This window comes from Candoia aspera, chromosome 1, assembly GCF_035149785.1.
Source record: "Candoia aspera isolate rCanAsp1 chromosome 1, rCanAsp1.hap2, whole genome shotgun sequence".
Taxonomy (NCBI): Eukaryota; Metazoa; Chordata; class Lepidosauria; order Squamata; family Boidae; genus Candoia; species Candoia aspera.
Window position 1 is genome coordinate 123076739 of NC_086153.1, and position 18685 is coordinate 123095423.

The window sequence follows — 18685 nt, forward strand, 5'->3', positions numbered from 1 at the left end:
GTTAGAAATTATTACATTTTAATGATATTTTAATCTTTTCTTCAATTATGTTTGAAGAAAAATTATGCAAGGTATAAACTGGCACATAGGTTAATAGCACATTATTCCCAATCCAGTTAAGGATGAGTGGAAGAGGGGCTTCTTCAAATAATCTGCAGGTCATCTATTTCAGATATAATAAACTTTATTTAATCCTACATTTATTTTCTAATGCAACATAAAAATATAATGCATTTCATTGGTAACCACTAATTTTGAAGAGCCTAGATTGAAGTAAGTATCAAGGGCAAAAATTCTTAAACTCTTTCCAATAAACTGCTGGATTCTCTTACCGTGCTGCTGGGGAGGGAGGTGTGCATTATAAACTCAGATATTACAGATCTTAACATACAGGTGGTCCTTGCTTAACGACCATTCGTACAGCGGCTTTATATCAAACACTGACATAAAGTAATTTCTCCTTTTACTGGGTGTGCACTTTGAGAGTAAATATTTCAGTCTCTCAATCAACGAATTCCAAAATGAATTACCATGATAAATTCATAATTTTTGCAGCTTACCTGAAGAGGTGGTATAGATGGGGCTGGCAAAGGATTAGAGATCATTGGGCCAAATATATCCAGATCATCATCATTCAGAACTGTGGCAGAAGTTACAATACTTCCATTTGTAACAGAGGAATCAGCAGGGCCATCTTAAATGTTTTAGAATGAAAAATAGTAAACCAGATTGGTAATTGTGAAGTATGTACATAGCACATCAGTAATATTGCTGAAAGACATTGTATGTAGGCAGAAATCTCCAAGTATTTCATAAATTGCATTTAAGCTCCACCAATATTATGCCAACATGTTATCATTAAAATTTACAACATGACAATGTAACTAGTAAAATATCAACGTATTTAAACAAAGCATATACATCTTATTTAACAGAACTGTACATTTCACCCAGACTCTTACTGCTGCACCAAGCAGTTTTCATCATAGAAAGTCTACTTACAGGTATGGCAAACCACCCCGCTATAGTCTGCCAAGAAAACATTGCGAAAGCGGCGTCCCCCCAAAGGGCCAGACATGACTCGGTGCTTGCCCAGGGGAGCTTTCACCATCAAGCTATTCAGAAGTCTTTTTCTGTTACAAACATACCAGTTCAACTTGTTACATTGTAAGAGACAGAGATATTCTCTAGAATAGGGTTTCTCAAGTTTTCATATAGGCTACTTAAACATTTCTGGAACTTTCAGCAGACTTTTTGTCTTCTACAAATTTGTAAAATATGTAACACCTATTTTAATAAGTTCAAGTCTTGCCTTCCTCATGCCATGGATCTGTTTGGGGTTTTTTTGTGTAAAGTTGTGTGAAAGTGTGTATGATGTTTCTCAGCTTTAGTCACAGGTCAGGTTCAGTATTCATTTTACAAGACAAACAGAAATATTCCCCAACCTATCTTGACTATCTAAATAAATCTACCACAGCATTGCTGTTTGAGAATCTCTGCTATACAGTGAAGAACTTTAGCTTACACACCTTACAATGAAGTATTATTGTATGTTTTATCAGATAAAAAGCCCTCCAGTTTCTTTTAATTTGTTCAACTATCCTTCCCACTATCTTCAACAGAAAAGCTACATTATTTTTATTTCAAAAAATAATTAAAAGTTGGATAATAAATTCTTCCATTTAATTTATGCTAACACCCTATAATTCTGATAAATTTTGGAACTATATTCTTGATTATCTTAAATTTGAAGCCTACCATTGTCCCCCATTTTGAACTGTCAGCAATAAGGAATTATCTTCCCAAGTGCAATTTCTAAATTTCTGCACTTACAGTTAAAGAATCATATTCTTCATCCAAACTTTATAAATATTATTTTAAAACTCACTGCAGTGCAATCTCTCCATAGTCCTCAGAAAATAATAAATAGGACAGGAGAAGCATTTAATTCAGAGCTTGTTAAATTAGGCTGAGACTCAAAACAAATGCTAGGTGGAAGAAAAATAACCTTTTGGTTTACAGGATCACAAGTTGTAATCACAATAGGCACAGTGGCCAAAACAGGTGCCCTTGCCTGCTTCAAAGCCATAGGAAATGTTATTCCTGTCTACCTAGATAATCAAACAGGAACATAGACTACTAGTTTGAAAAACAAGTGGTAGCTAACTAAAAAAATAATGCAATTTTTCATTTATTTTTCTAGAAGTTGTGAGTGAAATCTCTGTGATAGCCTTATGATCCATTCTCCTAAAGTCCAAAGTTAAAAACAGCCTCAGCATCAAGTTTCAATTTGACATGAAATTAAAATCCCTCTAGATAATTCATTTTATTATTTTTTGTCTCTTTTCTCAGCATGAAACTTGCAGCAGACTATTAAACTATTTTTAACAAATTCATCTTCATTTTATAGATTTACAGAACTGTAAACTAGTATCACAAATGTTGCTGTGAAGCTTGCTTTTGGTTCCAAAGGAGTGAAGTTGAAAGGTCCCCTGTGCAAGCACCGAGTCATGTCTGACCCTCTGGGGGGACGTCGCTTTCGTGAAGTTTTCTTGGCAGACTATAGCGGGGTGGTTTGCCATTGCCTTCCCCAGTCGTCACCTTCCCCAGCAAGCTGGGTACTCCTTTTACCGACCTCGGAAGGGTGGAAGGCTGAGTAGACCTGAGCCGGCTACCCGAGAGAGAATCCAGCTCCCGCTGGGATTGAACTTGGGTCGTGGGGAGAGCTTCGGTTGCAATACTGCCGCCTACCACCCTGCACCACAGGAGGCTCCAAAGGAGTACAGCTCTGTAATGTATGCATTTGTTTATAACATATCACACATTTCCATTCTAAAGATGAGTTTCTGTTTTCTTCTCCTTGGGATGTACTTCTTCTTGCACTGCGTATGAAGGTAAAAATCTTAAGAAAATTACTTCAGGGTGAGGGACCATCCAGGTATCTACAATAGACTAGAAAAACAGAAATGTCCTCTACACCTATATTCTAGATGTAAGCCAAAACCAAATATACACACACTGGCATTTAATGTTAGTCTAGAACAATCCATAAATAAAAGTTTTAAAGTGAATGTGGGACAGATCCAAGAGGACCTGCCAAACCTCTCTCCCTTAATCCCTCTCTGTATTAGAGCAAAAGTCCTTAAGAAGTTAATGCAGAAGAGACAGAAAACCCTCCAGGAGATTCTGAAACAGAATTTCAAGGTAATAAAAGCAGTTTTCTCTTTGAGCTTCTAAAGGCATTATTAATCTTGGGATATATCATATTAAAGTGGGATTTCAGGAATCAAATTTAGTAACCTTCTAGTAAAAACTGCTATTAGATGAATATTTATCTACTTTACAGTGCTTAGAAATTAGCTTATCACTGCCCAGAAATTTCCAGAGGAAAGTTGCCTCAAAAAGCAAGTTTATGAATATAGCTGATCTAATTATTCCACTTTGCTTGAAAAAACAACTGTTTGTTGAGTTTTCCTCCCAATTACTTTTCAGTTTTATAGAAGAATCTGAGCTTATTTTTTCAAATTATTGAATCAAAGATTGCTATGATCCAAACAGCAAAAGATAGCATAGGTCTTCTGTGTCCATGCAGTGAAAAAAAAAGGTGAAAGGTCCCCTGTGCAAGCACTGAGCAGTACCAACATTAAAATATATTTTAGATCAGCTCAAAAACTTAGTATATATGTGCACTGGATTTGGATCCATGCAGCAACTGGAAAAACATGGCAACATCTTATGCATATAGGGTTTTCTTCTGGGGTAGTTTCCAAAACTTCAGAAAGTTTGGACAGTGTGAGTAAACAGACTTAATGGAAAGATGAAAATAGTCCATTTGGCCCAGTTAATTTCTGCTGAAATTCTATTGCTCAGAAAAGGGTGGCCTATAAATAGAAAGATCTGGCCATGTAAAAGAAACCTAGTCAGTTATTGGAATAAGTAGAATTAAGGGGAAGGAATTCTACTTAGGCCTTGGAAGAATCAATGGATTGGATACGAAAACTGACATCTGTTTTGAACTCTAGAGTCTGAACTATTACTGCTCAAATGAAAAGTTTCCTCTTTCCAGCTGTTACTGTTAAACACATGGCTTCAGAGAAAAAGTGTTTGACTATTTAATTCAAGCATTTTACAAATGAGTGCACGAATAAAATATTTATGAGATGCTTTATGAATAACAAGTTCTTCAGTGGCAAACACACAGCACTTTCCTAGAAACACAGGAGCAGTTGTTCACATGCATCCATATGCCAGGGATTCTATACTGCAGTGCAGGAATTGTAGTTCCTGTAATAATACAGTATGCCGAAATATATACACTGTACCTTAAAATCGAAATCTCCCTGTAACATCAAATGGAATATATATGAAAGGAACAGATTTACAGTTTTCCAGTTGTATGAATTATAACTATCTTTTCACACTTGCATTTTTTATAATACTTTTCAAGTATCACCTCCAGGGTAGTCGTGATTCTTTTTAAGTATGAATGAATTACCTTCTCCTTTTTCTCTCAGCAAAGATAAGCTACAGGAATTTATAAAACTCATCTACTGGCCCTTATCATCCAGTCTGGTTACGTTTTATATTTTAATGAATTAAAATAAAACTAGCTGTTAAAATGTATACAGTAAACAAAATCTCTCAAGAGATTTAGGAACAAACAAAACCTAAGCAATTCTCAATGCAGGTAGAACTACAATAAAAGGTATGCAGAAACAACTAAGTCAATAATTTAAATGGATTAAACTGGTTCATTAAACACTAAATATTAGACCATTTCTTTCTTTTGCAAACTTTCAATGTCAGTTCAAAGAAAAATCGCACAATACCACCTTTCCAAAATTTATTCTATAGCTGCAGTCCTCAAACAGATATGATATACTACACAGATCACTACTCCCATGACTGCTTGGAAATTTAAATTAGTTAAAAACAGAGCTGCTCCACTGAGGAGACTAGCCAACATATCAATCGCAGCACTTAACAGATGCTCTGAGAAACCCAGTTATCCTAATGTCTACTCCAATATCATTCCAACACCACCAAAGCCCTTTTCTTTTTCCTAGTCTCAGATTAGTTTACATTTAGAACTTCTGATTTTGTAGTCTGGTTTTCTAATTTCTTTTTGTATGTTTCCCAGAAATATTTTTTATTATTATTGGAAGATGACATATGCATTTTAAAAATAATTCAAATCTATGGCCCTGGCTAGGAGCCTATTCAGAAACTATTTACAAACAATAATCTTAACTCAATCCCCTACTTTTCTATTCAAGGGAAAAATACTCTAGGTCAGTGAACCTCATCCTTTACAACTTGTGTAAACTTCAGCAGAATTCCCCGGCCAGCATGCTGTCCACACATCTTAAAGTTGCCAAGGTTGAGAAACACTTCTCTAGGTTTATCTAACATGTAGTAATAGCAAATGTTTAAATGTTAAGATATATAGACAAAAATGCTATGTAATCAACTGTTAACTGATAACAAAACAAAACTTGCAGATTCATAACAGCTTGCTCCAATAAACTGTGTTAAAGGTTAGCCATATTTGTCCAATTCTGTCACACAGAAAAAACCTTGATCCTCTGAACCTCTATTCAATGGACTTTAGATGTCAAGGACATTTTATTTGGATTTTATTCTCAAAGGACAAAGAGCACTGTTTCTGAAGCAGTTGGCAGTCCATTCCTGTCATTTACATCAATTTATATCATTATGTAGTTGACAATTTTTACATTAGTTTACATCATTCAGATGATTATGCAAATGATGTAAAGTAAGTCAATCCATAAATTCGGATTTAACAGGTATTCCAACTTAATGGACATCCCTTCCCTCAAATGGTCTATTACATCAAGGTTTTACTGAAACAGCAAAAAGCTCTTTTTAAGAAAAAATGGAAGCATGCTTTAGGAGAAAATTGAGTGAAAAGAAAACAAAACTGATTTTTTAGAGTACTGTAACACTGAACCATAATTTATTAAACAAGATTTATATAGTATATAGTATTGTTGTACTGATACGCTTTCCTGTCCCTGCCTCCAATCTACAGTTGTCAGTGGCAGGAAAATATAATGATATGTGTGCTAATAATATCACATTCCCAGGAATTAGAAGAAAAACACAATTCCTCTCCCATTTTACTATCACTTATCTCTGCAACAAACAAAAGGGGAAAATTTACTATTCTATCATCAATGTTGGATCTCCAGAATCACAAAGGAGGACTTTAATGGCATTAAAAAATCTCAAAGAGAACATTGGTTATGTAGAAAACTCTCTAGGCAAAATATTGTTTATGAGGTTGAAATTTACAGTTTCTTCTTGTTTTGGTAAGTCTCTTCTTTAATTCTGGTCACTTTAAAATAAATCTAAAATGAAAGAGCATGACAATTCACTGATGCCCCTATAGAAAGGTTGAGATTATCTATTTTTTAGTGCTAATATACTGTGATGGTTATTTTAAAATGTGCAACTATACATTTTCATTTGTTTTCTGAAGGAACATCTAACTGGTAAATGGTGCATCAAACAGAAAATGTGTTGTGCTTCTTTTTTGCAAATTCAACCTTTCAACGATGGAAAAGGTAATGCTGCAACATTACATAGTACTGCAAGACATCCAACAAAATGAGGAGTGTAGTTTTGTAAAAGTATCATTTTAAAGGAGAATGTCTATTTCCAAATGTAAAAAGTGATGTCAGTTATTTTGACTTTAAATCTCTAATATGGTGAACTTTTATATACTAATCAGTTAAGTTAAAAGACAAGTATCATCTGTAGTATTATAAAAAGGTTTATCAGTTGGGAAAAATAACATTATATAGCTATTGCCAAAGCCTACAATATTTTATAAGTATTTCCATAATCCATGTGAACTGTGGTAATATTGCCCTTCAATCTGAAATATACTGGTGAAGATCAAAAAAGCACAGAGTGTACATTTTAAGAGGTTAAGTGTAAAAATACCGGTCTGTTTCTCCTTGGGTTCATATACACAGAAAAGGAAATTAACTGGTAGAATGGATTCCCCTTTTCCACGTGCTTCCCCAATTCTATTGCAGATGTTGGATTGCTTTTCAGACATAAACAGGGAATATAGGAAGGGAAAATCTATCCATGTCACATTGCAAATCATTTTAAACCATTAGTACTTTACAGGAACATATATTCAAGTCACACGTTAAATAGTATTTGTAAAGCTCTAGAGGTGCTAAGTGTAATTCTTTGCACTGGTGCCATAGTGCTAAAATAATCCAGTAATTTCCTGACTATCTTTAAATATACAGTGCCTAAAAGTCTCCTTTTTTATAAAAACATAGAATAAGAGGGAATGAACAGGAATAGCAACTAAGGCAAAGACTGCCACCCAGAGTCTTCTGAAGTGGGCAGCCATACCACCACCACCACCACCACCACAAGAATAGTAGTAATAGAATGGAACCCTCTCTCAAGGAACTGTTTTAACATGACCTGGGTCAGCAAAGCTGTTATCTTTCAGAAACATGAGTTAATAAACCATTCGGCATAATTAAGTCAACAGTAGCCTAATCTGAATCTGTAGACAATTCCCACATTGTATCGAAATCTGTAGGTAACACTTGACACTATTATTTAAACAACACCTGCCACCCCAGTTCCCTTTTGTTCTGTATATATTTTACTAGATGAAGAGTTTTGGAGAATTCAAAAGCAAGCACACTATTCTGTGGCCTTCAGTTAGGTGGATAATAATACTGTCCTAAAGTGGAAATTATTCTAATGATCAATATTTTTGGTCTCTTGAGGATCTTAAAGTCTGGGAAGATTCAAATGGGAGAATACTTTTTTTTAATAGCACATTAAAAAAATCCAGCATTTAATACCTATCCTTGGAAACAGATTCAGTATCCAGTAGAGGTGCTGTAATGAGTGAATTACATGCTCTCCATAACTGGTCTAAATTAATATATGGCTGCGGCATTCTGAAACAGTGGAAGCTTGGAATCAAACTCTTACTCAGAGCCTAATACAATACCCTGCAATCATATCCCTAAAGGCTCTTTTCTCAAACTGGCTACAGAACATTGAAAATTACATACAGCCGTGTATGTACCAATCTTAAATGTTAAGAATTTACTTTCCTCACTTAGAAGTGAGCTAAAGAAGTTGCTGCCACTGACTGTGTACTGAAAGGAAGCATTTTACTGGTTCAGTTTGCTGCTAGGCTAGGGAAGTGACTTCTCAGTTAAAATACTGCTGACATGGCTGCAAGTACAACTGTCCGGGTGATATAATACTAGCAAAGCTTAACTTGGGATAGGAACACAGGTGCAAGTATGAAATTACGATGAGGTGGGCTGTTAAGGATGAAAAGATTCCTCTTTGGCATTGGTGATAATACAGACAGGATGGAGGAGGTGGAAGTAGGAGAAGCAAGGCTGGGACAGCAGCATGGGCAAAATGGGAAGGCAAGTTACAACTGGCATCATCAGTATTAGACTTTCCAGCCAGCCTCTTCCAGCAGTTTCACATAAAAATTAAATTAAATAGCATGGGAAAATTCATGGTCACAGTACTGATCAGGATACCCCAGCACCATTTTATGAAATCACCCCCCAAGAAACCAGGACTAATATAAACAAGTATCTAAAAATCCCAGCAAAGCAACTTAGAAGTGTATCAAAAGTTCTGAAAGCTCAGGAATATACATCATCCACTCTGAGTAAAAAGAATTCACCAAAGTAATCAAAACAATCTCTGTTCTACTGTATATTCAGACCTGAAGCAATATTTCCCATTATTTTAATTAAAAGAATTATTTTTTAAATGCAAAAAAAAAAAAAAAATCTGGGGCAAGGTGTTTGGTGGGTACCAAGCAAAGAATCTAGGTGTACACTGGTATCACCAGGTGACATGTTAGGGACCCAGCTTAATCTATTACAGGATTTAGACTCCTAAGGTATAGACATAGCTTGTAAGTGCTAACAACTCTCAAACCAGGGTTGGAAAGCTGTTGGCCTATGGGTCAGATCAATCCACAGCACTTTTCTCTCTGGCTTGCCATACCCCATCTCAGCTCTAACTGTCCTGCACAACTAGCACAGAAACAAAGCAAATTGGTGGAAGAGGTTTGTATCACCCTGCCATGCTATGACTGGATGGAATGATCTATTTCATCTCTGGCAGTTACTGCTTCTCTATGTTAGCTGGCAAATCACTCCATAAGTCAGCATGACAATCAAGCTAAAAATGTGTATGCTGAGAAACCAAATTCAAATTCACGTAAGATTAATGTCATGATTCCTTAGGATGGGGGCATTAAACAAAAAGTGCAATATTCACATGGTTCTAGGGAATTTTTAAGTGAAAAGTCTAGTGAAGAAAAAGGAGGAGGAAGATAAAGGAAGAAAAAATAGTGAAGCAAGGAAAAGTCACAATTCAGAATGTTGTGATAACTTTTTCTTCCTTAAGAAACTCATTACAGGTGGTCCTCGCTTAATTGCCACTATTGGGACTGGAATTTAGGTTGCTAAGTGAGCAGCTGTTAAGTGAATCCGACCTGATTTAACAACCATTCTGTGGTGGTCATTAAGTGAATCACATGGTCATTAAGCAAACCACATGATCATTAAGTGAATCACACGGGTCCCCATTGATTTTGCTTGCTGGAAGCTGGCTGGGAAAGTAAAAAATGGCAATCACGTTACTGCGGGACGCTGCGATGGTCATAAATGTGAACAGCCTGAATTGTGATCATGTGACCATGGGGGTGCGGTGGTGGCTGTGTGAGGACTGGTTGCTAGTCGGGTTTCAGCACCATCCTAAGTCCGAACCATTGCTAAATGAATGGTCATTAAGTGAGGACTACCTGTACTTTTAAGTTCAGTAGACACCACTGCATATATTTGTATCAGCTGAAACACCAGATAACTTCAATTGATACTATTCAAAATCATAGATAATTACTTACTTACCAAGCCCCAGAAGATCAACAGTTGATTCAGGTACTTTCTTAGGACTTGTTTTAAGCTCAAGTTGCTGATCTTCTTTCTTCTGAGGCTTTATTAAAAAATAAAGAGAGATTGTTACAACACACACACACACACAAAACATCACCAACAAGAGCCCTCATGTAGTCTTTCTTTAAGTTGGAACAATGATTTTTTTTCTTAGTGTACTAGAATATACAAAAGGCAGACTGGTAAAAAAGTATGACAGAATTCACTTCCTAGTGGTCAGAGACCTTCACATACATTATTTCAACAACCTTCACAACAACCCTTTGATTACTCTACTCCTCATATTGCCAATGGGGAGCTGAGAAAGAATACTCATTAATTAATTGATTCACTGATTCTTACAGGCTGTTTTAATCTTAGACAACTCTAAGCAGTACACATATTTTAATACAGTAAAGAAGGATTAAAACAACACATGATAATAAGATAATATAAAAGAAGCAATAATACTATCCTGCTAAGAAATATCACTCTCAATAAAAACAATCACCTACTGCAAAGTGGGAACCTGCCATTCCATCAGTCCCTGAAGACTTTCTAAAAAGTCATCTCTTGGTAGCTTTTGCAAATATCAACAGGGTGCTGATCTGACCTTGATTGGGAAGCAACAATTTGATTACTTAATACCAACTAGAGAGTTGTGGAGATCTGACGTGTCCTTTGAACTAAGGACTCTCAGATTATTCCTCATTTGCTTTGCTACAATGCAACACCAACTTTAATATGCCTTGCATATAATATGCTACTAAGGTGCAGCATTTTGAATGTCAAATAATGTGGAGAAGATTGACTGATTACATGCCATCAAATCAGCATTAACTATTAGTGACCACACAGATGGATGTCCAGGATGATTTGTCCCCAACTTGGATCTTCAGGTCTCCCGGTGTTGTACCCATCACCACTGACTATCCTCTTCTCTTTCTTTTCATCTTTACCAGCATTATGGATTTCTCAAGGGAACTGGGTCTTCGCATAATGTGTCCAAAATGTGATAATATGAACCTGGTCATTTGTGCCTTGAGTGAGAACTCTGGATTTATTTGTTCTATGATCCATTTGTTGTTTTCTTGGCTGTCCAATCAAGACACTTCTCCAACACCAAAGTTCTTTACAATATTCTTTACAACCTGCTTCTTTAAGTTCCAACTTTGTTTCCATAAAGTGTCCCCTGATCTTTCTAGATAAAGACATGGCATGACATCTGAATATCTCTTCCAAGACCTTAGCACCCTACTAAGTGCTACACTGCAGAGTAATTCTTGACTGCTTCCTTTGTTGTTGATAATTAATTGTAAAAGGCAGAAGCCATCTACCACATACATACATACATACATACATACATACATTTAGTCAATTTGCATAGCTGCCAATCTCACAGCAAATATCTTCAATTGCTAGTTCTAAGGCTGGTTGCTGAACCTGTTATCATTAGCTTGCTCTTCTTTATGTTTAATCTTAGTCCTGTTTGTTCACTGTGTTCCTTGACTTTCATTTCTAGAGCTTAGGGTTTGCATTTGCATTTTCAGCTATCAGAGTAGCGTCAGCAGCATAGTGCAGGTTCTTGATGTTTCTTCCTTAATTTTAAAACCATGCTCATCTTCTTCCAATCAGGCTCACTCAATATATATTCAGCATACAGGTTGACTAAGATTAAAATCCCCACTCAGTTAAGTCATTCAATTTACTAGCTATTCTCAATAGGCGAGTGGCAATTGCTGCAAAGATAAAAAATCTTGGAACACAAGCCAAGTACATTAAGTTTCTTGAAGAAAGTCGCTCTGTAAATCTAGCACATCAATAATTCATCATTACTAGAAAGAAAAACTATGCAACTACACTGACTCCTATAAAATGAATTCTGCAAACAGCTACCAACACTGAACATTTATTAGTATTTGAAGAATCACTTTTCCCAACATAAGTGGGTCTGCATAGTCAGACAATCTCTCTTCTCCAGCTGCACCAACCACCTGAGAAGAGGAAATCACCAATTAGAAGAAAGGCTCTGAATTGTGATCCCTTGTTCATAGAATAACTCCTAATCTATGGTGAATCTGTATTTTAATTATTAACTTTTTATTGAGCGATTTCAAAATTTTCTTTGGCGCTATTGTTGTAGGGACATGTTTAAAATTAAAGCACCAAGCTTAAGATATATTTGAAGTGCAGTCCCATATTCTGAGGGCTGTACAGCAGCATCTCAGATGGGGTCAAAAAAGCAGACAATAGTCATGGCAGTGCAAATGAAGCTCTGCCATTTCTATACATGCCACAACTGTCATCTTGACTTTTTTGCTGCCCCCAGCCCCCTGGATGCTGGTGAGGATGTGTGTGTATATTTCATGTTTTATAACACATCCTTCCTCCAGAAAAGCTTTCAAAGCATACATGTGTGAAAAATCCAAAATCGTCTTAGTAGAAAATATGATTAAGTGGAATTAAGTGTTAATTAGTAAGTGGACTTTACAATGCATTTTATCATACCGTATATGACTTGAAGTTATACTTTAAAATCCTAGATTGCACTAGAAAGTTCATACGTAGAACAACATAATATGTGCTGTAGATCAAACAGCACAAACAAATCTATTGCAGTGTCCTAACAATCCTGCAAAATTTGAACCATCATTTTATTCAACCATAGTTCTATAGTTGATGTATCTATTTAATTAACTACTCTCAGTGTCAGGTCATTCTTGAAAAGCTAAGCCATTCTCCATATTTTAGCCTGGATCAAATCTTTGTGGAATATTCCCAATCAGTAACAAGTTTATTAGTATGCATCCTCAGGAATCATTAAAAAAAACATTCCATGGGACTGTAAAGAAACACTGAGTACCAGTTTTCAAACAAAATTTATTTCACTATTTGACTACTTATGCAACTTCCAGTACAAATGGACTTTTGGAAAGTCACCTTATTAACTGAGATCTGGATAGAACTATTTCCATTCTGTTCTACTTGCTCTATCACCATACAATCAAAACCAGCTTTATAAGTGAGCTTTCCAGCCACATATTAGTAGAGCTGTAGAGCAAGTAAATCGAGTACTTGCAAATATGGTTTCCATAGGGATCGCTGTTATGAAGAATAGATGTATCAGTGCTGTCTCTACTCATACACAGGTCTGAACCCTGCTTGATAAGAGTCCAGATCATAAGCTTCCTCTAGGGTACTCTGTAATTGGTCCCAAACCACTGTCTCAAAAACCTTCACCAAAAAGGGAAGGCTGGAGACTGGGCAGTAGTTGTCTAACACCTAAAGAGGGAGGGCCTCTTAAGGAGGAGGTGAACTAATAACTTTTTAAAGGCCACTGGCATTGACCCCTCCCACAATGAGGTATTCACAATCTCATGGACACAGGGAACTACCGCCTCCCACAGCTGCCTAAAGAAGCCAGGAGAGGGAAGGGTAGTCAGGGATATCCTGGGAAGCATCCTACCCACTTCCTCAGAGAAAACAGGCCAAAAGGAAACCCAGATAATCTGGCAAGATGGTATCCAGTCACCAGACCTTGCCCAAGTGGAGTCTTGATTAGAGGGAATTTGAGTAACTTATTACAGTTTGTCAAGCAAACTGGTCACAGCAGCAAGGTGGTAAATCAACAGGGTAGCCCCTACCCAAAAAGGAGTTGGCTGCCTGACAGAGGGCTGCCAGATGACTACCTGCTGCTGTAATGAGAGGAAATTTAAGAACGCTTCATCCCTCCTATCCACGAGAAGCAGGCCCAAACTTTGGCACCCACCCATGCTCAGTCAAATTCAGTTACAGTTGTTCTCCATCTTCTATGCTCTTGTCATTGCTTTAGCTACTTCATCTCCCAGAGGTCCTTGGAAAAACAAGGGATCAGCCACTTTGGGGAGATTTCATCAAAGTTCAAGACACCACCTCTTGCCAGCCACAGACCAGGCCTTTGCACACTAGTTTGTCAGGGAATCCCTCAAGTGCTGCTGGAAACCAGGCAGTTCCATCAGATATCTGGTGCAGACCATCCGAATAGGTCTGACCCTGAGGAGGAAAGCGGTGCCAAGTCAATCACAACTGGACCAGGAGGTGATTTGACCATAAGGAAATTCTCCCCATGAAGATTCTTTCATATAAATACAAGTGCCAATACTGCTACCACTTCTTTTTTTTTTTTAATTTAGTAATCTAGCAGTTCGAAAACATGCAAATGTGAGTAGATTAATAGGTACCGCTTCGGCGGGCAGGTAATGGCGTTCCATGTAGTCATGCCAGCCACATGACCATGGAAGTGTCTACCGACAAACGCCGGCTCTTTGGCTTTGAAACGGAGATGAGCACCGCCCCGAGAGTCGGACACGACTGGACTTAATGTCAAGGGAAACCTTTACCTTTACTTTAATCTTAAAACTATTTGGCTCTAATTCTCCAGTCAAATTTATGGGATACAGAAAATTCAGAAATTACTTAACATAAAGATTTTCTATATGGAAATCAGTGCATATAATATTGATCCTGATAGTCTTAATATATAAAAAATAACCTGCAGCAACTCAATCCTTGTATAATGTTCTAAATATTTTAATATGGAGACAAAAATTGTACAGATGTAAATCCTGTAGTCAAATAGAGCAGATGTTTCTCAAATTAATAGCCATTTTATTAATAGAAGCTCTAACAGTGTAGATTCTTAGAATTAACATTTATTCAATATAAACAAAATACACTTACTGTACAAGATCTGTAGCTGTGCCAGTTCTGCCATTTGACGTAATTAAGCAGTTCAAATGTTTTAAAAGGTATTAAAAATAACTAAAATTGCTAATTCTTTTTAACTGGAATTTTCTATCAGTGACTATGGAAACCATACCAAATTACAGGATCACAAATAGTTTGTCATGCGCTGCCTCCCCCTGAATAACATTCAGACACTGGTTTGCGAATCAGGCTCTGGTTTATTGCAGGGCAGGTACAGCGTTGGTAGAAAAAAGCTGAGAGTGACAGGAGCGCGCCGGTGCGGGGTTTAAATACCCCGCGCCGGTCAGCGCCCCCTCGCTCACGGTCACGTCACCCCCCTTTGTCCCATGCGTTGCCCTGCCGGTGGGTGAGGGTTTCCGGGATCGCCCATCATCAGGTTTCCATTCTTCTGCTGATTGCTTTCAGCTGGGCGATCCCCGTTGTATTGCCGCTGATGGTTTGGGTGGCTCCGTGATTCATTTGGCTATTGTTTGTTGGCCGTTAGTCGTTGTAGGTTGATGGCTACTTAACTTGTACCCCTTCACCTATTTCCTTGTCATTGTCATGTGTGCCATTGCGCTGATGACTTTAGCTCAACGGCACTCATGACATACTGCCCCCTTTTCGAATAGTGTTCTCCCCCGGGTTTCTGGGTTTTCCCCGTGGAGCTGTCAAAACGCCACATTTTTTTTTTTTTTTTTCAAAGTTCCCGCCGGAGTAGTTGTCGCCCCTCCCTTTGCTCCTCCCTCTACCACGTGCCTTCCCAGGGTGTGTCCATGGTGCGCATGCTCGGGTTCTGACCTGGCGTGCGCATGCTCCAACCACACCCTGTTTGTTTGGCTCAGTTCGGCGAGGCGAGAGGCGTGGCTGGTCGGGTGCTTCTCAGCTCCAGGTAGGGCCCTTCTTTTCTTATTTAGAGTGCGTCGCCTTTGTTGTGTCTCCTGGGCGTTGCCCCCAGGTTGCCCTGTTGACTTGCTTGCCACTCCCCCGCGGCCGGGGGGCGGGGGGAGGGTGCTGGCGATCGTTTGTCACCACCCCGTGGGCCCGGGGCAGGGGGAGTGAGTCCCGGGGGGGGGAAGGTCCACCCAAGTCGCGGGCTTGGGGGGGGCCCTTTCCCTTGGGGCACGGGAGGCGGGGGGGGGCCTGCGGGGGGGGGTTTGGTTTTGCTGACCTTGGTTGCGGTTTGTCGGGGTATACCCGGTGAAATGCTCTGGTCAGGTCAGGCGCGTTAACGTTGTGCGCCGCCACCCATTCCGGGTGGGGGAAGTGTTTCCACCTGACCAGGTAGTGTAGAGTTCCTCGTTGCTTGCGGGAGTCGAGGATGTCCCTTATCTCGAAGTGGTGTTGCCCGTCGATCATTAGCGGTGCGGGCTGTGGCGTGCTTGGGTGCCATCGGGAGGTGGTTGCCGGTTTTAGGAGGCTGGTGTGGAACACCGGGTGGAGTCTCCGGAGGTTGTGTGGCAGGTCCAGGCGTATTGCTACCGGGTTCACTATTTGCGTGACTCGGAACGGCCCGATGTACTTAGGCCCCAGTTTTTTCGAGGGTTGGGTTGACTTTAGGAACTTGGTGGATAGATAGGCCATATCCCCCGCCTGGAACGTCGGTTGTTGGCGCCGGTGCTTGTCGGCCTGCTCTTTGTAAGCAGCCTGTGCCTCCTTCAGCGCCGCCGTGATTACTGGCCATGCTTCCGCGATCTTCCATCCCCAGTCGCTGGCGTCCACCTGGGGTTCCGGGGGTTGAGGTAGCTCCGGTATGGGGACGAAGTCGCGCCCCGAGACTACTTCGAACGGAGTTTTCCCCATGCTCGTGTGGACGGCGTTGTTGTATGCGACTTCGGCGAACGGGAGCAGTTCAGCCCAGTCGTCTTGGTGGTAGTTCGTATATGATCGTATAAATTGCTCTAAGGTGGCATTAAGAACCTCAGTGGCTCCGTCCGTCTGAGGATGCCAAGCCGTAGATAGGGCCTGTTGGGTCCCCGTCAGCTTCAGGAAGGCCCGCCAGAATTTGGAGGTGAACTGTGTGCCCCTGTCGGTCACCACACGTGCGGGACATCCGTGTAGCCTGTACACGTGGATGAGGAAGAGTTTGGCTAGCTGTTGTGAGGATGGGACCGACGTGCAGGGGATGAAGTGGGCCTGCTTTGAGAAGTAGTCCTTCACCACCCAAATGGCCGTTTTCTTCTGGCTGGGTGGGAGGTCCACTATAAAATCCATAGAGATTTCCTCCCATGGGCGGGAGGGTTCTGCCACCCGTTGCAATAGCCCCGCGGGTTTGCCTGGTGCCCGTTTGGCCCTAGCGCACGTTGGGCAGGACGCCACGTAGGTTTTTACGTCTCGCCTGAGCGCGGGCCACCAGAATTGGCGCCGTGTTAGGTGTAGGGTCTTGAGGAACCCAAAGTGTCCCGCTTGCTTGGCGTCGTGTGACCTATGCAAGATCGCCTGGCGTTGCGAGTCCGGGACGTAGATTCTGCCTTCCCCCCATGCCAGGTCTTGCGCCATCGTTACCTTGTCGGGGTTCGCCAGGAACCAGGGGTCGGTTTTGAGGGCGGCGGCGAGGTCCGTGCGCATTCCCCCTGGTAGTTGCGGTTGGCTTCTTTCCGTCGCCGGTTGTCCCGCCGTCGGCTGCGCCGTAGCGTCGAGCTGCCTCCGTGCGCCGCTTCGGGTGGTCACGGCCATCCCCAGTTGCGAGGCGGATAGGACCGTCCCAATGGTGTCTGGGGCGGGCTCTTCGTCTTGGGGCAGTCGGGAGAGGGCGTCGGCCAGGAAGTTCTTCTTGCCCGGCATGAACTTCAGCTGGAAATCAAAGCGGCTGAAGAATTGGGCCCATCGGACCTGTTTTGGGCTAAGGCGTCTAGGCGTTCGTAGGGCCTCGAGGTTCCGGTGGTCCGTCCAGACCTCGAATGGTTGGGTGGCTCCCTCGAGTAGGTGTCGCCATGTCTCTAGTGCCGATTTCACCGCGAAGGCTTCTTTCTCCCAGACGTGCCATCGCCTCTCTGTCTCGGAGAACTTCCTTGACAGGTAGGCGCATGGTTTCAGGAGCCCCGTGGAGTCTTTCTGTAGCAGGATGGCTCCCAGGGAGAAGTCTGAGGCGTCGGCTTGGACCACGAACGGCCGTTCTGGGTCCGGGTGCGCGAGGATTGGCTCCGTAGTGAACAGCGCTTTCAGCTTGTCGAATGCGGTCTGGCACGCGGGAGTCCAATTCAGCACTGTGCCTGGGTTCTTGGCGCGTCGGGTGTCCCCCACCCCTTTGGTTTTGAGGAGGTCCGTTAAGGGGAGGGCTATCTCAGCGAACCCCCGGGCGAATGACCTGTAGAAATTCGCGAATCCCAGGAAGCTCTGTAGTTGCCGTCTGTTGCGGGGCCGCTCCCAGTTTAGCACCGCTTCGACTTTTGCGGGGTCCATTTCGATGCCGTCCCCGGAGATTCGATACCCCAAATAGTCTAGGCGCTCTTTGTGAAACTCGCACTTTGTAGGCTTCGCATAGAGCTGCGCCCTTCTGAGCTTGTCGAGGACTTGCCTGACTAAGGTTACGTGTTCCTCGTGTGTTTTTGTGTAAATAAGGACGTCGTCGATGTAGACCAGGACCCCTTTAAACAGATGTTCATGCAGTACCTCATTGATGAGCTGCATGAACACCCCAGGGGCCCCCGCGAGTCCGAAGGGCAGTACCTTGTACTGGAAAGCGCCTAGGGGGCAGTTAAACGCCGTCTTCCATTCGTCCCCCTCCCTGATTCGGATGCGATAGTACGCCTCGCGAAGGTCCAATTTGGAAAAGACTTTGCCCGTGGACAGGTGGGCGAGCATGTCCTTCACCAGGGGTAAGGGGTATTTGTTGGACAGGGAAGCCGCGTTTAGGCCCCGGTAGTCGGTGCAGAGCCGTAGGGTCCCGTCTTTCTTCTCCCGGAATAAGACGGGGGCTCCGACCGGTGAGCATGCTGGCTCTATGAATCCCCTGTCTAGGTTTTTATCGATGAACTCCC

General features: G+C 41.2%; 1 protein-coding gene across 4 annotated transcripts in view; it reads right to left on the reverse strand.

Annotated features, from left to right (window-relative positions):
• Window positions 1-18685, reverse strand: part of SMAP1 (small ArfGAP 1) — a 72823-nt gene that overhangs the window by 6006 nt on the left and 48132 nt on the right. For all 4 annotated transcript variants that reach the window (XM_063313255.1, XM_063313273.1, XM_063313264.1 and 1 more), the window contains 2 exons: window positions 9957-10041; window positions 561-694 (listed from right to left, as the gene is read on the reverse strand). In XM_063313255.1, the coding sequence (XP_063169325.1) occupies window positions 561-694; window positions 9957-10041 (219 nt within the window). The remainder of the gene's footprint in view (window positions 1-560; window positions 695-9956; window positions 10042-18685) is intronic.